The sequence below is a fragment of the Mauremys mutica genome, chromosome 25 (genome assembly GCF_020497125.1).
Source record: "Mauremys mutica isolate MM-2020 ecotype Southern chromosome 25, ASM2049712v1, whole genome shotgun sequence".
Lineage (NCBI taxonomy): Eukaryota > Metazoa > Chordata > Testudines > Geoemydidae > Mauremys > Mauremys mutica.
The window spans coordinates 7,551,786-7,575,211 of NC_059096.1; the positions used below are offsets into that span (position 1 = coordinate 7,551,786).

The 23,426-nt window shown below is 59.3% G+C and overlaps 2 protein-coding genes across 2 annotated transcripts in view; both read right to left on the reverse strand.

The window, feature by feature from the left end:
* Window positions 1–1,798: 1,798 nt before the first annotated feature.
* On the reverse strand, window positions 1,799–4,881 carry LOC123356348 (peptide YY-like). Its single transcript, XM_044999542.1, has 3 exons — window positions 3,652–4,881; window positions 2,526–2,606; window positions 1,799–1,911 (listed from the first exon to the last, which is right to left on the reverse strand). Exons 1-3 carry the CDS (start codon window positions 3,837–3,839, stop codon window positions 1,887–1,889), a joined length of 294 nt encoding a protein of 97 aa, XP_044855477.1. The 5' UTR covers window positions 3,840–4,881; the 3' UTR covers window positions 1,799–1,886.
* Window positions 4,882–7,371: 2,490 nt separating this feature from the next.
* The window catches only part of TMEM101 (transmembrane protein 101), a 61,743-nt gene continuing 45,688 nt past the window's right edge, over window positions 7,372–23,426 (reverse strand). Inside the window, exons 6-7 of the transcript XR_006575335.1 lie at window positions 8,501–8,666; window positions 7,372–8,115 (exon numbers count right to left, since the gene is read on the reverse strand). The gene's annotated coding sequence lies outside the window, so the exon portion shown is untranslated. The remainder of the gene's footprint in view (window positions 8,116–8,500; window positions 8,667–23,426) is intronic.

The following is a 23,426-nucleotide window of genomic DNA, read 5'->3' on the forward strand; positions in this document are numbered from 1 at the left end:
TCCACGCTAGCCCCCCAGCCCGATGCCGGCCCAGCCCCCCAGCCTGCCTCAGCACAGGCCAAAGAGAAGGAGACCAAGAGTTAAATGCCCCTCCACTCCCCGCCCCCAGTCAGAGCTCTGCCCTAGCTCATGTATTGCTGGAGGAGGCAGGCAGGCCGGCCGGCTCCTTTCCCTTCGGCAGCTAGACAGAAGCAGCTTCGTCCCATTCCCAAGGCCCCGATCTCAGAGCCTGGAGTGAGAGCAGCCAACCATACAACCCAAAAACAACCCCCGCCAGGCCCCCTGCGGCCAACAGAGCCCAGGCCCCGTCCCTTCCCCAGCCGCCCTCCTGTTTATATCCAGCACCCGCACCCGGGCAGGGCAAGGGCTCCCTGAGTGCACCCAGCTGCTTCTGGCCACTAGCTCCAAATTGTCCCTTAGAGGAGCAGCACCCCCTGCCACACATTCCCCACACGCCCATCGCATCTATCTAGATATCCCCCTGTCCAGCCCCAGATCCATCGATCCCCCCATACGCCATCTACCTACCCAGCCCCAGATCCATCGATCCCCCCATACGCCATCTACCTACCCAGCCCCAGATCCATCGATCCCCCTACACACCCACCTATCTACCCAGCCCCAGATCCATCGATCCCCCTACTCACCCACCTATCTACCCAGCCCCAGATCCATCGATCCCCCTACACAGCCACCTATCTACCCAGCCCCAGATCCATCGATCCCCCTACACACCCACCTATCTACCCAGCCCCAGATCCATCGATCCCCCTACACACCCACCTATCCACCCAGCCCCAGATCCATCGATGCCATACAGGGGCGGCTCTAGGTATTTTGCCACCCCAAGCACGGCAGGCAGGCTGCCTTCGGTGGCACGCCTGCGGGAGGTCCCCGGTCCCGCGGATTCGGCGGCACGCCTGCGGGAGGTCCCCGGTCCCGCGGATTCGGCGGCACACCTGCGGGAGGTCCACCGAAGCCGCGGGACCAGCGGACCCCCCACAGGCAAGCTACCGAAGGCAACCTGCCTGCCACCCTCGCGGCGACCGGCAGAGCGCCCCCCGCGGCTTGCCGCCCCAGGTACGCGCTTGGCGTGCTGGTGCCTGGAGCCGCCCCTGAGCCCATCTAATCTATCTGGCCATCCCCACATTTGTCTGTCTATCCGCATCCATCCATCTCTGTAAGCACCTATCTAATCTCTCTGTCTACCCGTCCCTTTCCATACACCCATCTCTCTCTCTCTCTGTTAATAGGTTGGTGCTGTGGGACGTGACAGCCTCCGTCCAGCCCTTCCACCCGTCTGACCTTTCTCCTGCCCCCGGGTTCCCGGCCCTGCGGCCTTTGCTGGGGAGGGACAGAAACACTCCAGGCGTCGGTGGTTTCCGTTCAACTTGCTCTTTATTATGGAGGCAGAGACCAGAGACTCCACTGGAAATATATGTATATAAATGATGTACAAAATGAAATCAACCCGATTCGGGGGGACAGCGAGGGGTCGGGATCCAGCCGCTCAGACTGGCCACGGCACACAGACATCATTACAACGACAACCCGGAGAGGCCCCCCCTGCCCCACCCCGCCCCACCCCCCAGGGCCCACATCCGTCCCTGTGACCCCCGCCGTGGGGGGGCGGTCCTCAGCACCGGGCTGTCCTCGGGCACTGTGGTGCGGCCTCGCCAGGTGCTGTCCGGGGGGGGCGGGGGAGGTCTCGGTGCCTCGGAGGGGGCTGGGGAGGGGGCCAGGAAAGGGGGGTGGGGGGGAGGAGGGAAGACCTTCTTCGCAGAGAGGTTTCCAGCTCCTCAGGACTCAATTAAAAACGCAAATGACACCAAAAGACTCGGAACATTTAAAAAGAGGCCGTGGGGGGTGGGGAGGGGGGGAGCCCATCACCATAGGTAGGAGTCCTCGTACCTGCCGGAGAGAGTGGGGAGTTAGACACTGGGGCAACGTCAGGCAGAGCCCCCACCTCCCTCCCCACCAGCCCCCTCCTCAAGCTCGGCCCCCTCAGGCTTATCCCCGTCTCTCCCTCCGCCCCACAGAGCAGCCAGTCGCTGACCCCCACGAGCAGGGAGGAGGCAGCCCCCTGCTCCCGGCAGCCCCCCGCCCCAGTTCCGCCACTGGGATACACTTTCCCCTTCCCCCAGCCTACGGGGAGGGCAGGGCCGGCCTGGCGGTTGGGGCATATGGGGACCACCCCTCCCTGTACCGCAGCCTAGCCTCCCCCCCAAACCTGTCCCACCCATGTAGGGCCCGAGCCATGGAGTTTGGATCCGGATTCCAAGTCCCCTCACTGGGCGGGGGTTGATCCAGCCCCCAAGGGCCATCGGCTCTGGATCTCTCCTCAGATCTAGGGTCCCACAAGCGGCCGGCTCCCAGGGGTGGTGTAGGACAATGGGGGACACTCGGACGACAGCGTGGACAGGGCCCCAGTGCATCCCCTGCCACCCTGGAGTGTGTGGGTGCGGGGGGTGGGGGAGTGCCGACTCTGGAGCGAAGAGAACCCCTGAGGCCGGGGACGCGCTCACCGCGATCTGCCGGTGTGGTCGCTGCTGTCCCCGAAGAGCAGCTCGGACATCAAGGCCTCTGGGCTGGATCTCTTCCCGTACCTGGGGGGCAGTTAAACAGAGCACCGGGTTCACGGACGCTGCCTGCTGGAGGCAGGAAGGGGCACAGATGGGGGGCAGACGGCATCAATGAGAGTGGAGTGTGCCAGGACGCAGGGAGGGCGGGCGCAGGGCATGGGGGGGGGTCTGAGTGTGCGAGGGGGGTGTGAGTGTGTGGAGAGGGCAGTGCGGGAGTGTCAGTGTGTGGAAGGGGCTGGGTGGGGGGATGTGTAAGTGAGAGGCCTGGCAGAGGAGGGTTGCAAGCAGCCCCCTCTCGTTTGCAATTAGCGTGTATTAGCCCCTGGCTAATGGGCTCCCACGCGGCAAGCTGTGTTGATGGAGCTGGTGCCTAATGTGCCGTTTCATGGCTGCCGTCTTCGCTGTGCTCCCCCAAGGACCCCCCAGGGGCCGGGGGACCCGGCAGCCTGCCTCTTCCACGGGCTACGCTGGGAGATTATCCAGGGCAGAGGGAGAATGAAACTCACGATTCTCGCCAGAGGGAGAACACGGAGCCGGGAATGACGCCGCAGACCCAGATCTGGTGCAAATCTGGCTGGGACCGGGGGCCTCGGGGAATAAACGCCTGCCCCATTCAGACACACCCCCACACAGGGGGAAAAAAACCAGGCAAAGTCGTGCACAAATTCCCACATTTGTGCATAACTGCCCGTGCTCAAAAAGACACACACACGCACAATCACCCCCAGAGCGCAGCCTTGTGCACAGATAAGTGCAGAGACACCCATGCTTGTGCACAAACATGCCTCCCTCCCCCCGGGCACCCGACACAGCAACCCCTGGGCACAAACACAGACTCTCCTGCACAAAACCCAGGGAGATTCCTGCCCAGCACAAACACACCCATGTGCAGAGCACAAACACACCCACGTGCCCAAACACACACACACGTACAGACACCCGCACCGGCCCAAACGCACAGACTCGGGCACAAACCCGGGCACTGGTGTCCAGACACGCACGCCCAGGGCGTGCACTAGCACGTGGACAACACACAAATGCGCTCACGGCCCAACCCGCACACACGCACCGCTGCCTCGTCACTAGGTTGATGTAATGCCGCAGGGCAGAGAAGTATTTGGCCATTTCCTCCGGGGAGGCGTCGTCTCCGGGGTTCTCTGGTTTCGGGGGGTAGGCTTCCACCAGCGCCCCCAAGCAGAACAGCACACAGAGGGTCACGGCAACCAGCACGGGCCAGAGCTTCGCAGAGGCGACCATCTGAGAGCGGGGCAAAAAAGGGGGTGAACACGCCACGCGAATATAGACATCACCCCTTCCACCCTCTCCACTGCCCCCCCCAGCTGTGCAACGGGGGGGACACCACGGCAGCTGCGTTTCGACGGGGAAGGGGTTGCTGCCGGTGCGAGGATGCAAGAAACATGCTCCTGAACTTCCCGAATCTCCAAGGTTCTGGCTGGGGGCAAAGGGTCACCTTGGACCGGAACCAGATCTGCCCCCCCACCCTAAGGCCAACACGCCCCGTTGCCTTGGCGGAGACTCCAGGGGCACAAGGGGCAATCGGTCAACTCCTGCCCGCGTGGTGCAGGGCACGGGGCAGAGAGCTGGGTGCTGGCCCTGGCTCTGCCACCGATCTGCTGGGTGGCCTTGGGCCAGTCACTTTCCTTCTGGGTGCCTCTTTCCCCTCCCACCCTTTGGGTGGCTACTTTAATTGGAAGTCCTGCCTCTCGGGAACCTGCCCTTGGTTGCTATCAGACAAATAACAATAGGAATCGCTGCCCAGCTTCAATCACACCCCGTCCCCTAACGGGATGCTGATCCTTCCCAGTTCCTTACAGGCCTGCGGGGCGGGTTGACCTGGGAATGTCTGATGGGAGAGCAGGGGGTGACTTTAGGTGAGAGACGGTACCTGAGCCTGTAAGCTGAGCTAGGAAGGGGGGTGGGGGGAGTCGACACCTTTGCCCGGGAACCTGGTCAAAGGGAGGAGGGGGAGAGAAGGAGGGGGAGAGAGCCTGCTGGAGCGGGGGGGTTGGTTTCAGTTTTTGGGGCTGGCTGGGAGGAGGCAGGGAGCCCCAAGTCTGAGGTCTGGGATCCTTGCCCCCCAGCTGGGGGGCCTGGCTGCGCCTGTGGGCCCTGCTTGGGACCGTGTTCCTGTCGTCTAATAAACCTTCTGTTTTACTATCTGGCTGGGAGTCACGGTGGATCGCGGGGGGTGGGGGGTGCAGGGCCCTGACTCCCCCACACTCCGTGACACTCGTCCTCCGAGACTTCCAGCCCAGGGGACGTTTCCATGTACCAAGAAAGGGGACAACCCATCGGTCCTGTTCTTCTGAAAATGCACCAGGCCGTGAGTTACTGAGCATCCTGGTCCCCGGTTCTGTTCCCCCTTCCGATTCCTGACCCACGGGGCCTGAGGTTCATCCCCACGGGTTTGCACTCCTGGCGGAAGTCTCCTCTCGTTCATGCTGGGGCAGCCCCTCCAGGGCCACGTGGTTGTAACCAAGAGGTGAATTTGGCCTGCTGTATCACCGCACGGAAAGCTCAGGCTTTCAAAGGAGCCTGAATGAAGTGCCCGGCTCCCTCTGGTATCCCGTAAACAAGTCACTTCTCCACCACCCCAAAGCAGCCAGCTCTGGGGTGGAACACAGCAGCTGTTCAACACTAACAGCCTGATTCTGCTGTCACCTATGCCGCTGTCACAGCATTAACTTCCGTGGCATTACTGCTGACTTACGCCAGGGAAGATCAGCCTCAATTTCCCATCTGGATTACAGGGGGATGAATACCAATACACTGCTCTTTGGCATAGCGCTTTGAAGCTAGACTCCAGAGCACCGTACGCCTTCATTTGTGCACCCAGGCTTATAGAGACAAACGCCGCATTGAGGACCAGCCTCTGAGCTCAGGGCCGCCGCTGCAAATCAGCCACAGAAGAGAATGAGTTACACTGGCATAAATACACCCCTATTATTCTGTGTTATTTCTGTCACGCTCTTTGCACGCCTGGCACGGTACAGATAAAAGAGATGGGGCCCTTTTGGGTCTGTGCCTGTTACACACGTATCCGGGTGTGCGGGCTCTTTTCTAGCTGTGCAGTGCTATTGGATGTGCGTGATGTACATTCGAGTGGGTCTCTCTGTGTTGTGGTTCTCAGCTGCGTACATGCTGTAAAAGGGGCCGGGGTGGGGGTCCGCTCCGTGCTCGGTCAGAGGCAGCCTCTGCATGTCCATAACCAGAATTGCTTTGCATCCTAGTCAGACGCTGCACTAGAATGCACCTGCTGTGACAATGTCCTATGGAACCACTCGCCCATTATGCTACATCGGCCGGGCGCTGTGCTACGAGGGCTGTTTCCAAGCCCCCGCGTGGTTCTAGATGATGTACTGAAATCAAGTGTTTAAAAGAAACTCGACAGAGACAGGCTTCCCCCCCACTGATTCTAAGGGCCTTACGCCAGGGCTGAGGTTGGCCCTGGCACACTTGTTTCCCTTTAGTAAGCACGAGATCCCTCTAGATGTTCCCCTGACCCACGTTCCTGGAAACGTGAAGAGACGGATACTCACGCCCGCTACCCGAGAGGCTGTATCACCCTCCGCTGACAGCCCCCCTCGCTCATCAGACACCACTCCCCGGGGAATAATGAACTGAGACGCAAAGCAGGAGAGATTTCGGGGTGGGGAGGGGGAGGGAAAGCAAGATGCCCCTCAAACCCTCCTCTTTAGGAGTCACCCCCATTCCCTCCACCCCAGGATTTCCTGATTATTATGATTTATATTCTGCTAGCCCTGAGCACAGCCCAACACCCCTGTTGTGCCAAGTGGTGTACAGTATTAGGTGTATTACGGTAGCATTTGGAGCCCTAGGCATGGCCCAGGACTCAGAGTGCCAGGTGCTGCACATTATGATGTTAATTACCGTAGCACCTAGGAGGCCCAAGACCCCAGAGTGCCAGGTGCTGCACATTATTAGGTGTATTACGGTAGCACCTAGATGGCCCAGGACCCCAGAGTGCCAGGTGCTGCACATTATTAGGTGTATTACGGTAGCACCTAGACGGCCCAGGACCCCAGAGTGCCAGGCGCTGCACATTATTAGGTGTATTATGGTAGCACCTAGACGGCCCAATTAGGTGTATTACGGTAGCACCTAGACGGCCCAGGACCCCAGAGTGCCAGGCGCTGCACATTATTAGGTGTATTATGGTAGCACCTAGACGGCCCAGGACCCCAGAGTGCCAGGCACTGCACATTATTAGGTGTATTATGGTAGCACCTAGCTGGCCCAGGACCCCAGAGTGCCAGGTGCTGCACATTATTAGGTGTATTATGGTAGCACCTAGACGGCCCAGGACCCCAGAGTGCCAGGCGCTGCACATTATTAGGTGTATTATGGTAGCACCTAGCCGGCCCAGGACGCCAGAGTGCCAGGCGCTGCACATTATTAGGTGTATTACGGTAGCACCTAGACGGCCCAGGACCCCAGAGTGCCAGGTGCTGCACATTCCCATGCTGCTTGGCCAGTAACTCCCATAGCCGTCCCCGCCCCGGAAGCTGATGGGAGTGAGAGACATGGGGCTGACCCCCGCCCCCTGTTGCCCAGTCAAATTGGGATGCCCCCAAACAATGGGGGTCTCTCTGCTTCCCTTGGGGAGGCCATGCCACCACCCACAACCTCCCTCTTTGCTCAGCTTAGCCCTGACAGGGGGCAACCTGCCCCCTCCCGCCCGGCTTCCCACCTCCAGGGCCAGCGCCTGGCCTCAAGCGAAGCCCCTGGCCGAGCTACTCACCGTGGGCAGGTGTGGGGGTGCAGGAGGTAGCGAGAGCTGCGGGCGTCAGCTGGATGCGATGGGAGAACCGGGAGCTTCCAGTCCCTCTTGCTGCTCTTACGGTTCAGCCTGTGCCGGCTGCTCACCACCCAGGGGCTTTATAGCCCTGCTGGCTTGGGGAAGTAAGGAAGGAGGAAGGCTCCTCCCTCACCCTCTCCCCCCCCCACCTGCATTCGCTGATCAATGTGCTGCCATCAGCCACTCCTCGTGCCTCCCCAAGGAGAGCCGGGTCCGTGCCAAGAGAGGGGGCACTGGGATGAGTCCCAGGGAGACCGGCTGATAAGCTTCCCTTTGTAAAGGACACGGGGTGGGGGAAGAGAGATGGTTGGAGCCTGCGGTGGGACGGCTGGGTGCTGCGGGTGGGCACGGATCAGAACAGGAGAGGGTGGGGGTGCTGCAGTGTTTGGACTCAGGAATCCAGGGGGGGTGTAGCACCGAGATTCATTCGGGGTCCCCTGGCAGAGTCGGGGGGCTAGCCCCAGAGTCCTGGCCAAAACCCCCACATCTTCTCTGCATCAGATTCCCACCGTCATCCCAGCTGGATCCTCACACCCTGTCCCAAACTGTTATGTAGCGCTGATAAACAGCCGCCGTGTTCCAGCCCAGAGGTGGCTGCACTTCAGTGGTGGGTGAAGCGATTCTGGTCGGGCGATGGCATGGGCAGAGTGTGAAAGGCCCGATCTGTAAGGGGGTCCGACCACGCGACAACATCTGTAGAGAGAGATAGGAGACAATGGAAGGAAGGAGTTGGGATGACAGAGGGACAGGAAGATAAATGAACAGAGACAGACAGCAGTCAAAGCAGATTCTCTGTTGACCAATATATAGCTCGGGGGTGGGCAAACTTTTGGCCCGAGGGCCACATCTGGATATGGAAACTGTATGGCGGGCCATGAATGCTCACAAAATTGGGGGTTGGGGTGCGGTGGGCAGGGGTGAGGACTCCGGGGTGGGGCCAGAAATGAGGAGTTCAGGGTGCAGGAAGGGGCTCCGTGCTGGGACCAAGGGGTTCGGAGGGCGGGAGGGGGATCAGGGCTGGGGCAGGGGGTTGGGGCACGGGAGGGTGTCAGGGGTGCAGGCTCCAGGCGGCGCTTACCTCACGCAGCTCCCAGAAGCAGCGGCGTGTCCCCCCCTCCGGCCCCCACCAAGGGCCGAATTAAAACATCTGGAGGGCCGGATGCAGCCCACCCCTTTCTCTTTCTTTCTTTCCAATAATCAACTCCGATTTGCCTGGCAGTCCATCTCAATCTTTCTTCTTCTTCCTGCCATAGACAGACGGACAGACAGACAGCTGCTCCACCAGCGCCTCCAACATTCATCCTTACCCCCCTTCGGCAGGACCAGCCAGAAACTCAACCCTTGTGTTCCCAGAATGCCTGGACTGGAGGGTGTTTCCATGTGACCCTACAAGCTTAGGAGAGCTCCAGCGCATGGAGGCGGGTAGGACAAAGGTTTTGTTGCTAGGTGTTTCGCCTGCAAGCTCTTTCCAGCAGGGGCTTTTCGTTGTGGGTCTCTGCAGCACCTAGCACCACAGGGCCCGATCCCTATTTGGGGATTTCGCGGTGCTAGAATAATATATAATGACACCCGGTGGGCACTTTATTCGCCTGGCGTGAAGCCGCGGGGGAGCTACGCCGGGGTCCCAGGCGAACGCCGCTAGCCCCTCGGCCCTGCGCCGCACCAGCGCGTATTCTGTATGGGCCACGTATTCTGGGACTGTCTTCAAGGCATGTGACCGGTGCCGTTTTCCAGTCCCTTCGCCTGGCAAGCCAAGGCTGCCACAATAACCCGAATCCAGCCGGCCTGGCCTGGAGGGAGGGGGGAAAAAAATGAATTCCCCTTTTCTACATCAAACCCTTCCATGGCTGGAAAAATCTTATTCCTCCTGCCCGGCCGCGTGCTGCTCCCAAGGGGAAATTCCCCCTCCCCGCTGGGATGAGGCATCAGTTTGGCTCATGAGATATGGCCCCTTGAGCTTGTTCATGAGCCCAGCCTGCCCGTTGCCCGGGCCTGCCTGTCGGAGCAGCGTCCCCTGCAGGACGGGCGGATTCGACATTTCAGGGCCAAAGGGGAAGATTTGGGGGAAGGGGAGCGGTTTGCAGCTGCTTGGGACTCGCAGTGTCAGCCTAGGCCCGCAGTGCGGTTGGACAGCCGGGTACGTCTACACCGGCTGCAATCGCGCCTCCTCGTGGCAGTACAGACACCCCTGTGCCGGAGCTAGGGTGACCAGACAGCAAGGGTGAAAAATGGGGACGGGGGGGGGGGAATAGGAGCCTATCTAAGAAAAAGCCCCAAAAATCGGGACTGTCCCTATAAAATCGGGACCTCTGGTCAGCCTATAGCCCAGACCGGGCTGCAGCAGTGGGCAGAGTGCAGGTGACACGGGCAGAGGTGAATGCCGAGCACCACGTGGCTCGGTCGTTTGTCCCCACCCCGATCCACACAGGTCAGGAGCTGATCCCGTCTCACTCCGCACAAGGCTGTTCGGGGGACAGTGCCAGCGGAGGGGGGGCAGGGGGGAGGCAGGGACGGCTATAAATAAACAGCTGTGCGGCCGTAATGACTCAGCAAAGGAGGACAGGAACATAAAAGGCAAACTCTCGTCAGCGGCTTGCGTAATGCAAATGGTTATGACACTGAAGTCAATTTCCAGCTTTGCTGCTGACTCCCTGGGTGACCTTGAGTGAATCACTTAGACCCAGAGCCGCAAAGGGATTTAGGTGCCTAGACACCTTTGAGAATCTGGGCCTCAGTCTCTCTCTTTGCCTATCTGTACAATGGGGCTAAAACCATTGCCTTTCTTTTGGGGGGGGTCAGGATAAATCCATTGATGCTGAGGGATACGCTTGGAGTCATGTCATCAATATGGAAGAAAGGGTCTGGGGTGGAGACATTAGACAGAGTGAGCAGCCTCTGGGCTCGGCCGTGCTGTACGCTATTCAAACACCTAGCAAGAGACAGCCCCTGCCCCCAAACAGCTGCCAGCTGAAATAGATGAGCCAGGCACAAGCTCAGACAGGGAAACTGAGTCACGGAATAAGGGACTTGCCCAAGGCCACGCGTTCAATGAGTGGCAGAGGTGAGATGAGAACCCAGGTCTCACTATACTGCCCGAGCCACTGGACCACACTGCCGCTTGGGAAATTCACTGGGGATCTGCCCTGGGTATTGACCCAACCGGCCACAACACGGGAACCGAGCTGTCCCGCTCACCTAGCCAGCCCCAGGAAATATGTCCAAGGCACACGGCGCAGCTGCCTGACTCCTGCGGCCGGAGAGCTGGCGTCTGCCGTCAGGGGAGCACACGGTCGGGGGCATGAGCCCTCCATCCTTGGGTGGAAGAGAACGGGCAGTGGCTCCGTGAGCTTTCCCAAATCCCAGCCACGGAAGGGCTGCAGCGCCTGGAGCGTGGGTCACCTCCCTAGCCCTAGAGCCTGGCTGAGTGACCCCTCCAGTAACCCAGCACCGGGACAGTCGTCTCAGGATGGCCAGTTCGGCAAAGCCAGCTGTGCCCTGGAGGAAGAGGCCTCAGGGGGTTACCGGGACAGCAGGGGACGCGCTCTGCAGGCAAAGGCCACGTCCCTTGATGGACTCATTCCGCGAGTCCTGGTGCTGGCCCGGTACAAGCTGCACCTTCCAGCAGGCTCCGCGCCCTCAATCTGCTAGCAGAGCCGCTCTCCCCGTCCCCTTGGCATGGCTTACACAGAGCAGGAAGCCAAGGAGAGCCAGGGACTGCGCAATCTGCCTCCCGGCCCAGACACCCTGCAGCATCCCCCGGGCCAGCCTGTACTGCAGGGGGCTTAGCCAAGGAACCCCAGCACCCAGATCCCCCGGTGCCAGAGCTCTGTGCAACGCAAGGGAAGACAGGGCTGCTCCCCTGATCCTCAGGGCTGCTTTAGTTAGAGCCACCTCCGGGCTGCTCTAGCCTATGCCAGCTTCCAATGACCCCATACAGACCATTCCTCTTGCCACAGACCCTGCACCGTCTCACACACCAGAGAAATCCCTGCCCCCAGCTATCCAGCTGGGGGCAGCTTTATGGGCTCTGGACTGGGACTCAGGAGAGGTGGATTCTAGTCCTGTCTCAGCTGCTCAGTGAGCTTGGCTGAGTAACTGCCCCACGCCGTGCCTCAGTTTCCCCATCTGTGAAATGGGGAATCACGATCCTGTCCTCCTTTGTAAAGTGCTGTGGGCTCTAGGGATGGAAAGGGCTGTGTGGGGTGATTATAACTGGCGGCGAGGAGCTGGCCCTCGGTATCCGGAAGGCTGCTCCGTTACAGTTCAAATGTCTCACCCCCTTGGGGAGCTGCTATCACCACAACTGGTGATAGCCGAACATCTCCCCCTGCCCTGGCTGCCAGCTCAGGATAACCCCAGCCCATTATTAGCAATTGTTATTACAGCAGTGCCTGGAGACCAGACCAGCTGGGACCGCCTTGTGCCAGGGCCTGTACAAACACAGAGTCCCTGCCCAGCACAGCTAACAACTGGGGCAGAGGAGAGGGACAGAACAAGAACCCCGAAGCTCTTCCATAGCTCTTCCCAGCAGTAGCTCTCAAAGCACTTTACAAAGGAGACCAGTGTCATTATTCCTGTTTTTACAGATGGGGAAACTGAGGCAGGAGGACGCCATGACTTGCCCAAGGCCACCCACGAGGCCAGTAGCAGAGCCAGGAATAGAACGCAGGTCTTCTGAGACTCAGTTCCCATGGGGTGGGACCTTGCCCTAGCACCACGTGTGCTGGCACCCCGCTCTGGGCCTGGCACTCCCACTCCTTCCAAGCGTTTAATAAAAGTTCATTTTTAAAAAAAAGAACCGACATAAAACAAGCTCCAAATGATTTACACACACACACACACACGTGCAATCGCACACATGGCCAACCAGCTCAGCCCCATAATTAGAAAGGTGAGTAATTAGTTAATTAATCACCGTTCCACGATCGGATCTCTCATTAAGACTCTGATTATTCTCCAGGAAAGTTTCCTGGTCCGATCAATAGTCATCAAAGCCCCTTTAGGGACTGATGAGTTGCCCTTTGCAGCTCAGTTTCATTAAACCCCAACTCGGCGTGGGGGGAACTAATTCTTTATGGATTTGGCATTAAGAGCAAGGGGCTGGATCCCAAGAGATTTGCCTCCGTCCCTCTCAGGCAAAATTCTCATTGAAGTCCCAGGGGCGTTTTCCCTGAATATGGACCAGCTAATACACTGGCACTTTCATAACAGAATCTCAAGGCGACTTACAATCATTCCCTTGTTATGATTTATTTGTATTTTATGAATTCCAAGGAGCCCCCATCAAGGATCTGGCTGCCCCAGACAGACAGCATCAAGGCAGCTCCTCTCCATCCCCTTGAGACTGGTCAATATCATTCCCCCCGCCTGGCTGCAGATGGGTAAACCGAGGCACGGAGAGGCTAAGCTGGGCATTTTTCAGATGTAGCCCCTGGTTTGGGGAGCCAGTTGGAGCTGGCTGGGCCCTGATTTTCAGAGGGTGCTGAGTACCCACAAGTCCAGGAGGAAGCTGTGGATGCTCTTACACCTGGAAGAGCCTATATAAGGCTGATGCCTCATCTCCATTTTGTCTTCAATCCTGCTTCTTACCTCTGGAGGGACTTTGCTACAAACTGAAGCTCTGAACAAAGGACTGACTGACCCATCCCAGCAGGGGATGTTCCAGAGACTTGATTTGAACCTGTAGTTTACTCCATCACTGCTACAAGCCTGAACTAAGAACTTTGCCATTACTGCACGTAATTGATTCCATTTAACCAATTCTAGCTCTCATCTCTACCTTTTCCCTTTAAGAATAAACCTTTAGATTTTAGATTCTAAAGGATTGGCAACAGCGTGATTTGTGGGTAAGATCTGACGTGTATATTGACCTGGGTCTGGGGCTTGATTCTTTGGGATCGAGAGAACCGTTTTCTTTTATTGGGGTGTTGGTTTTCATAACCATTCATCCCCAGGACGAGTGGCACTGGTGGTGATACTGGGAGACTGGAGTGTCTAAGGAAATTGCTTGTGTGACTTGTGGTTAGCCCGTGGTGTGAAACCGAAGTCCTCTTTGTCTGGCTGGTTTGGTTTGCCTTAGAGGTGGAAAAACCCCAGCCTAGGGCTGTGACTGCCCTGTTTAAGCGATTTGTCCTGAATTGGCACTCTCAGTTGGGTCCCGCCAGAACCGCCTCGTCACAGTGGCGTAGTCGTGCTTGGATCCACAGAACCAGGTCAATTAAGCTTTGGGCCAGAACCCCACGCTATCCAAATTTGAAATTTGGGATTGAGAGTTTGGCGGGTTAAAGATCAGTGACCATGAGCCAGAAAGCATCAGGAAAAGCAAGGAAACTGCAAGCCTTGAGAGACAGCCTGCAGTTTGAACATAAGCAAAAACTGGCAGAAATTCGAATGGAAGAGAAGCAAGCCTTGGCCCAGCTGGAGAAAGAGGCTGCTGAGAGAGAAGAAAGAGCTCGTGAAGGGCATCTGGAGCTTCTGGCTGCTGAGAAGGAGACGGCTAGACTCTGGCTCCAAGTCAAAAAAGCAAGGGAAGAACAGCAGAAACTGTATCCTCTTGAAAATCCAGTTTATAGTTATGTTGATCTGTATTACTCTGGGCAGTTTTCTGTGTTTAATCAATGGAGAGGGGCACAAAGCACCATGGGATACATCCTCCCCCGAACTTCTAGCAGCACACATGGGCGAGGACGCACGCCCTCAGGCAGGGCTTTGCAGTGTGGTCGGTTACACCCCCGGGCAAGGCTCCCCTGGGTGTTCAGACCCCGGGGCTGATCGTCCGGGCTGCCTGGAGCAACAACGCACCCTGGCTGTAGCAACAGTCGGAGCATTGGCCAAGCTCTCTACCACTACATCGTTTAACCCAAGGCAGGTGAGGCACCCCCCGCTCCCACCAGAGTCGTGCCTCGCTGGCCAGCTGATGGAGTCCAGCCTTTGCCTTCTGCGCAGACCCGAGTCAGGCTGCAAGAAAGTCGAGAGGTTTTGAGTCAGTGGCTGCAGCCACCGTTGAAAGCTGTGGCTTTGGTGCGGTCAGACACCAGCATGTCAATGTCGCACTCGACAGATGCTCCCCTGCGGGGCGTAGTCTCCGGTTCCCCTTCACCCTGTTTCCCGAGGAATGCCAGCCCCCACCGGGAGCGCCACCCCCGGGTGCACACCCCCACACAAGCCCCAGCACCTTCTTTCTAGGTACGCCGGCTACCTTCCAAGACAGGGCAGCAGCCCAGAGGAGACACCATGCGCCAAAGGCAAGCACAACCCAGGGGAGGCCGGGCCGCAGCTGAGCGGCATCGCGACCCCGGGCGCCAGGTTGCAACACCACTCAAATCTGCGGCGGCGCTAAGAAGTTGCATGTGTTAAAAGTTGCAGTTTCCACCCAAAAACCCACACCCCATCATGTTCTTACAGCCCTGCCAATGATGGGGACTCCCTGACCCCCCTAGGCTGCCTGGTCCAGTGCTTGCCTGGCCTTATCCTCAGGAAGTTTTCCCCAATATCTAACCTAGATCTCTCTTGCTGCAAAAAGTCAATTGATTCTTGTCCTATCCTGGGTGGCCACGGAGAGCAATCGATCATCGTCCTCTTTATCACACCATCTTACCTATTTGAAGACTGTTATCCTGTCCCCCCTCGGCCTTCTCCTCTCTAGACTAAATGTTCCCCTTCCTTTCAACCTTTCTTCACAGGTCCCGTTTGCTAACCCTCTGATAATGTTTGTTGATTTTGTGTCAATCCAAATGACTCCCTCCGGGCTGAGTTGGAAGTGGGAAAAGAGCTAGACAGACCAGAGAAAAGAAAAATAAAGAAAAGGGGGAGAGAGACAGAGAGAAACAAGGGCAGGAACTATTCCAGTGGGACTCCTGAGGTGTATAAAGATGTATCAGTTTGCTGGCGTACCCAGCGGAGCTCAGTTACCATTGTTTGAGCCACACCGCGCGGATTACGCGTCAAGCTGCTCCTGGCCTTCTGTCTGAGCTCCAGCGAGAGCCCATCATCTGAGGCGGGCCTCCTAGCAGCGTGGCAGATGCCCCTTCTCTGCCCGTGGTGGGTTATGTACCCAGCCCCTGGCAAACTCCAGGCTCAAACCTGAGCCCATGCAATCACCAGGGCGAGCGGTGGTAAAAGCAAAGGGCTCCTGGGTTCTCCGACCAGCTCTGGGTGGGAGTGAGGACCAGTGTTCAGAGCAGGCAAACAGAAGCCAGGACTGCTGAGGTCTATTCCCAGCACAGCGTGGTCTAGTGGTTACGGCGGGACACCTGGGTTAGAACCCCAGCTCCACATGGGAGTGATGTCTAGTGGTTAGAGCAGGGTCCGGATTCCTGAGGTCTAGTCCCAGCTCAGCCCTTTCTGTGCCTCAGTTTCCCCTTCTATGAAAGAGAGGTAATGATACCCACCTGCCCCCCAAGTGGGGTTGTGAGGTTTAATGAATTAATGTTAGTAAGAAGCTTTGAGACCCCTGGACAGGTGGGCAGAGAATTATTACGCAAGTTCTTTCTTTATTTCCTATCCCATCATTTTAAGTAGACAGAAGCAAATACTCATTGCCCTCTTCAAAGGCCCTGAGGGGGTTTCTCAGGGTCAAGGCAGCCTGAGCCAGGCCGATACATCAGGACCCAGATCAGGACGCAAGACACATGATACCGAGAGCTGATGCGGGCGCCTGACAAATCGCATCATAGATATCAATTACCAGCCAGCAGCTCTGACAAAGAGACGTTAAAGCCCCCACCAAATAAATAACGCAGCCGCTTTGCCACAGCGGTAACCCAGAGGTGAACGCTTTCCCCATTTGCTCTAATGGCCCCAGTCAGCGAGCGGAGATTTAAGACATTATATCTCCTCTTGAAATCAACGAGCGATTGGGAGCTGGGGCTATGCGGAGCGCAGCTGGAAATAGACTGAGAGGCAGAGGCCCTGTGGAGGGGGGTTCAACAGATATCGCCGCTCTCCCCCACACACACATAGCGATAGCCGGGTGTGTTGGTGTGAGCGCACGTGGGAGCAGTGTCTGTGCACATGTGGGTGCGAAGGGGGTGTGTGTGTGTGAACAATTGCGAATCTCTCCCATACACACCTGAACACGGACACACACATCCATTCTCCCGGGCCCATCCGCTCAAATGCCCTCAGGTACGCCTGTGCTGTGACACATTTATACACTCCCTTATGCATCCTCGCCCTCCGCCCTCAGTCATTCGTACCCGTCCGCTCACACCCGCTCACGGCCAGGCATGCTGACACGCACTCTCCCAAGCTTTGACACTAACACACTCAGCTCCCGATCTCTGACCTCGCACACGTCCCAACGTGCTCCCTCGGACGCTCACAATCTCACTCTCACCATTCCACCCGCTCAGGCACCGTCTCGCACACGCGCTCTCGCACGCCGTCGGGGGTGAAACCGCTTTGCACGCGCCTCTTCCTCCATCACACTCAGCAAGAAGGCCTGGGGGAGCCGAGATATCGAAGAGACCGGAAGTACTGGGTCGGTCGGGGCCTGGCCTCGGAGCTGTTCTCCGGCTCAGAGGAAACAGGGCCACAGACTCAGGAGGGGTCAGCGATGCATCCTTGCTTAGATGCCTGAGCCAGCCAATGGCATCCACAACACTCACCTGGAAGGTGATTGAGCCCTGACCAACTCATCAGGGAAGCGGCAAAGGGATTGGGCCCGGCCCCAGGAGCAGGCGATAAGTAAGTTCAGGGCCCGTCCAGGTCAGAATCGGGTCTCCGGTTCCGATGCGCCATTTCCAAGTGGGGCGGCTGGTGCCTCGCTTCCCCCACCAGACCTCCGCTGCCCATCCACACTGCTTAGCGTCCCAGCACCCCTCCGCCTGCCTCTGCCGCTCGGGGGGACAGGGCGTCATTCCTTGCCCACGCCGGGCTGTCCCTCGGAGGCACAGTCCCGCTACATGTCAGCCGCCCTTCGCCTCGGCTGACAGGCCGTCGCTGCCCCCCGACCCTCTGTCAGGAAGGATTTGCGGGCCCGGAGCTGGGCTGTCAGAGCGACGTGGAGAAGGGAGCAGCCAGTGGGGGGCGGGGGGCATGTGGCAGACTCAGTGCGGGGGGTGAAGGGACGTGTGGACGGCAGAGGAGGTATTTGGGGAGGGACGTAAAGGCTGCTTGGCGAGAGCCAAGGAGTCAGAGCAGGAGCAGTGGGTCAGCCGGAGAACCTGCCCTGATGCTCAGCACAGGGCTGGGAATCATACAGCACACGCCTGTGTAAAGCCCAAAGTCCCGCCGATCTCCAGTGCAGAGAGATTAATGCTGGGGTCCTGGTCACGTCCACTCAGCCTGCCAGGACCCCTTCCTAATCTCTGATTTCAACTCTCCTGAATTCTCTGCTCCCTGTCCTAACCTAGCGCGCAGTGTTCCTGTAAGCTTTTAAACAGCTGCCTAGTCCCACCCAGAGGTAGCTGCCTGGGCCATCTGGCTGGCACAGCCCCCCCAGTCCCTCAGTGGGTGCTTAGGTGGGATCACCACCAAGCCACCCCAGCTTGGCCACTGGGGCTAATCGGCAGGGGGCAGGGCTGCTCCCACCGGTGCACCGTCGGCCTTTCCCACACTCGACATCACACGCCTGTCATCTGGTGCCAGCGCGGCCCCTGCCAGCCCTCGCATTTCCCAGCCCTGGTATTTACGCTCCTCTGACTCCGAGCCAGAATCGTGCACCTCGGAAAGGTCAGGAGCAGAGCGGCCGGCTGCCTGGTGGGGAATGACCCTCCCCTCACCCCGGAGGAGCTCCGGTGCACGGCAGGACCTCGCACCGACCTACAGCCCGGGGCTGCCGAGATGGGGCTGAAACCTGGCCGGCCCTGGGAACCCAGAGCTCCCGGCACCCCCCGGCACACTCACCCACACAGCTAGGCTCACGCATATTCATTCATACACACACCTGTGCTCACCGTCACACACTGGCGGTCGCCTGCACTTTCCCACCACCCTGCACCAACACAGTCTCCCACACACACACATATTCACACACACCTGCTCTCAGATACACACACATTTCTGCTGCCTTCACACACCCAGACACACAGCCCCATACACCCCACTGCAGTGCAGAGTGTGGTGTATCTGTCACCCACAAATCAAGACAGACGGACGCACCCCCTGTAGAATCTCACACACCCCTTAGTGCACCAACAGCCGTGCCCACACGCGCACACTGCACAGGCGGCCTCGGTCACACCCCTGCCCCCGGAGGCTCGGACTGGCCGTAGGGTCTGTGCGTCGGAGAGCGGAGCTGGGTGCCCGCTGCAGGATTTCGCTGTGTGATGCAGGCGCCTGCAGCCCGGTGAGCAGGCACGGCAGCCGGGAAAGTCAAATCCCCCCCACCCACCCCGCTCAGGCGGGTGCCAGGCAGGGAACTCGGGCTCTCCGCCTCACAGCCGGGGTGGAAGGGGAGGCTTTACGCCTGGGGGGGAATCAGGCCCCCGCAGCCAAGGGTCTCTAACACCAAGGCCAAGGTGTCGGAGCCCAGCCTGAGACCCCTGACAGAGATCTGGATTCCAGGAGGTGCTGAGCACCACCAGGCCCCCAAAGTCCCTGTTCAACGTCTTGGCCCAAGCCCCTGAGAGAGGCAGTTGCCGGCTCAGCCAAAGGGGCCCTGTTCTCCCGCCTGCCTCAGCCAGCTGAGCCGGCCCCAAGCTGTCTGGGGAGCCCAGCTCCGGACGGGGCCGATGCTGGATCCCCACTGCCCCAGGCCAGCTTGGATCAGAGCGGCCACTCCCAGCTCCCTGGAAAGGCAGAGCATCTGCTCCCTCCCCGGCGCCTCCCTGATCTCCAGCCAGGACCTGCCCTTCCCCTGCCCACGGCCCAGGGAAGGCTGGTGCCCTGCCGGCCGCAATCAGAGCTTATTACCCACCCTGAGCCGCTCCCCTCCTGCCCTCGGCCTCGCCAGACACCCACGTCGCAGGCGAAGCATCGAACTCCCGGGCTGACGGAGCCAGGACGGGACTAGGAGTCAAGAGGAGACGGTGCGCTCCCGTGGCAAGGGAAAGGGAGCGTGGAGAGGTACCAGCTCTCACTGCCATCACGGCTAGGACGGAGCCACAGGCCGGCTCGCCTTGGCACGGCTGCCGTGGGACCGGCTGGAAACCTGGATCCCACGCCTAGAACCTGGGATCCTTTGCTGGATCATGGCCCCGCTTGGGCCCTGTGGCCTCTTCGGCCGAAGGGACACGGAGACAGGAGGGTCTCCTTCAGCAGGGCCCCTTGGGGCTGGGGGGTCTCTAGCAGCAGGGTCTGGAGTTGGAGGCTTCGGTTTGAGGGGTCTCCTGGATGGGGCCTCTCAGATTAAAGGGTCCCCAGGCTCAGGGCTCTCAGAATGGGGCTTCCCCGGACGAGGGACCTTCTCCCCACCAGCCCAGACTGGAGGATATGGTCGGTGGGGAGCAGGCCGGAGAGCTCCCCGTTCTCTGTCGGTGTGGGGGAGCAGAGCTCCCGGCTGCCAGCCCAAGATGGGGATGGAGACAGACAGGGAGGAAGGAGAGAGGACGGCCCACACAGGCGGAGAGATGGGGCCGGAGGGGGGATACACAGGGGTGTCAGGACAAGTGCCTGGAGTGCCCTTCACGCAGCCCCTGCCAGGGAACATGCCTCATTTCCTCTCTTTGTTCAGTGCACTGTTGTGATTAGCCGCACGCCTGAGCCAACGGCTCCCCCCAGTTACCCAGCAAGCCCCCCGCCAGGGGAACTAGCCCCAGTGGGGCAATGGCAACACGTGGGGCCTGGTCCGCAGCTGGGGGTCCTGCAGTAATAAATAATCATCAGGCCGCAATGATACCACAGGTTCGGTTCAGCCCCCAAAGCCGTGATGCGATCGCCTGCCTGGGAGAAGCGCTGGTGCCTTTCCACTGCAGCACACGCCAGGCTGTTCTCCAGAGTCTCTCCGGGCATCCGCTGTGTCCTTTGCTGGGAGGCAGAGAAAGGACTTCCAGTTCCCCCCGCAAGCTCTCTTCCACCTCCCTCGCCTGGTGCCAGGGGACCGAGCTGGCGCGCTGCAGCCAGCTGGCGCTGGTGACTGCCTGGGCGCTGCCAGCTCTGGGAAGCGGGGACAATCCCCGGCTGGTTTCTCATGCGCGCTGGGGTCGGTTGGTTTTTCGGAAGAGCCTCTCAGAAGCGGGAAGGACGCGGCGTCCCCAGAGCAGAGATGAGGACGGCGGCAGGGACCGCGGGAGACGTCCCAGCAGGCGGTGCTGAGAAGATAGGCAGGGTGTGTTCCGGGGGCTTCCCGCTCTGTCCAGGGGTGAAAAGGAACCCAGGGGCCCAGATAAGACGGTTACTCACCTGTAGTAACTGTTGTTCTTCGAGATGTGTTGCTCCAATCCATTCCAGTTAGGTGTGCGCGCCGCGCGTGCACAGCATCTCGGAACTTTTTTCCCTAGCAACCCCGGCGGGCCGGCTGGGCGCCCCCTAGAGTGGCGCCGCTATGGCGCTAAATATATACCCCAGCCGGCCCGTCCGCTCCTCAGTTCCTTCTTGCCGGCTACTCCGACAGTGGGGAAGGAGGGCGGGTCTGGAATGGATTGGAGCAACACATCTCGAAGAACAACAGTTACTACAGGTGAGTAACCGTCTTTTCTTCTTCGAGTGATTGCTCCAATGCATTCCAGTTAGGTGATTCCCAAGCCTTACCTAGGCGGTGGGGTCGGAGTGAGACGTGGCGGAGTGTAATACCGCAGAGCCGAAGGCTGCGTCGTCTCGAGACTGCTGCACCAACGCGTAGTGGGAGGCGAAGGTGTGCACCGAAGACCAGGTGGCCGCTCGACAGATGTCCTGGATTGGGACGTTGGCCAGGAAGGCCAGAGATGAGGCGTGTGCCCTCGTCGAGTGTGCAGTGACACGGCCTGGTGGTACCCGAGCCAGCTCGTAGCAGGTCCGGATACACGCAGTGACCCAGGAGGAAATCCGCTGGGAGGATATCGCATCTCCCTTCATGCGGTCAGCCACCGCGACGAACAGCTGGGGCGAACGCCGGAAGGACTTAGTCCGCTCAATGTAGAAGGCGAGCGCCCTACGGACGTCGAGCGTATGTAGCTGCTGTTCCCGAGGCGAGGCATGCGGCTTCGGGAAGAACACCGGAAGGAAGATCTCCTGATTGAGATGGAATGCTGACACCACCTTCGGGAGGAAGGCCGGATGAGGGCGCAGCTGTACCTTGTCCCCATGGAAGATCGTGTATGGCGGAGCAACCGTTAGAGCGCGAAGCTCAGAAACTCGCCTCGCTGAAGTAATGGCTACAAGGAAGGCCGTCTTCCACGAGAGGTAGAGCAGGGAGCACGTGGCCAGAGGCTCGAACGGAGGACCCATTAGTTTGGCCAACACGAGGTTCAAGTCCCAGGTCGGGGCAGGGCGCCGCACTGGCGGGTACAAGCGGTCCAGGCCCCTGAGGAAACGGGAAACCATCTGGTTCGAGAAGATGGACCGACCTTCCACGGAGGGACGAAAGGCGGATACCGCTGCTAGATGAACCCTCAAGGAAGAGACCGCCAGACCTTGCTCTTTAAGGTGCCAGAGGTAGTCCAGGATGGTAGGGACCGGTACCAGGAATGGATTAAGACCTTGGTGATCACACCAGAGTGCAAACCTCTTCCACTTTGCCAGGTAAGTGGAGCGAGTGGAAGGTTTTCTGCTCTCGAGCAGGACCTGTTGAACCGCTGCAGAACAGCCCCTCTCCGCGTGGGTCAGCCACTCAGGTACCAAGCTGTAAGATGGAGGGATTGCAGGTTCGGATGGCGGAGTCTGCCGAAGTCCTGGGTGATGAGGTCCGGCCACAACGGCAGGGGGATGGGCTCCCGAACGGAGAGCTCGAGCAGCAGGGTGTACCAGTGCTGCCTCGGCCAGGCTGGCGCCACTAGAATGATGTGGGCTCTGTCCCTCCGAAGCTTCAGGAGCACTCGGTGCACGAGCGGGAACGGAGGGAAGGTGTAGAGGAGGCGATCCGTCCAATGATAAAGGAAGGCGTCCGTCAGGGAGCCTGGCGAGCGACCTTGGAATGAGCAAAAGCGGTGGCACTTCCTGTTCTCTTTGGAGGCGAAGAGATCTACTTGGGGAAACCCCCACCTCCGGAAGATAGTGTGGACGACATCTGGACGGAGAGACCACTCGTGGGAGAGGAACGACCTGCTGAGACGGTCGGCCAGCGTGTTCTGCACTCCCGGAAGAAAGGATGCTTCCAGGTGAATTGAGTGGGTCACGCAGAAGTCCCACAGGAGCATCGCTTCCTTGCAGAGGGGGGAGGAGCGGGCTCCGCCTTGCTTGTTCACGTAGAACATCGCGGTGGTGTTGTCCGTGAATACTGTCACACAACGACCTTGGAGGCGGGCGCAGAAGGTGTGACAGGCCAGGCGGATGGCGCGTAGCTCGCGAACGTTGATGTGCAGTGTGAGCTCCTGGACCGACCACAGGCCCTGCGTGTGGAGATTGCCCAGGTGGGCCCCCCAACCGAGCGCTGAGGCGTCCGTGGTCAAAGTAGCGGACGGCCGAGGAGGGTGGAACGGGACTCCCGCACACACGACGTCCGGGTCGAGCCACCAGCGGAGGGACTCGAGGGTCGCCCTGGTGACCGTGACCACCATGTCGATGGGGTCTCGATGTGGGCGGTACACCGACGCGAGCCAAGACTGGAACGGGCGGAGGTGTAGCCGCGCGTATGCTGTGACATACGTGCAGGAAGCCATGTGGCCCAGGAGGCGGAGGCAGGAGCGTACCGTCGTGGTAGGGAAGGCGACGAGGTCCCGGATGATGGAGACCATCGTCTGGTGCCGAGCTCGAGGGAGGCAGGCTCTGGCCGTCGTGGAATCGAGGACCGCTCCGATGAACTCCACCCGCTGCGTCGGAATCAAAGTGGACTTCTCTGTGTTGATGAGAAGACCTAGCCGCTGAAAGAGAGACAGGATCTCTGCCATGTTGCCCATCACAAGTTGCCGGGACTGGCCTCGAACCAGCCAGTCGTCGAGATACGGATAAACGTGCATCTGACGACGTCGGAGGGCTGCGGCGACCAC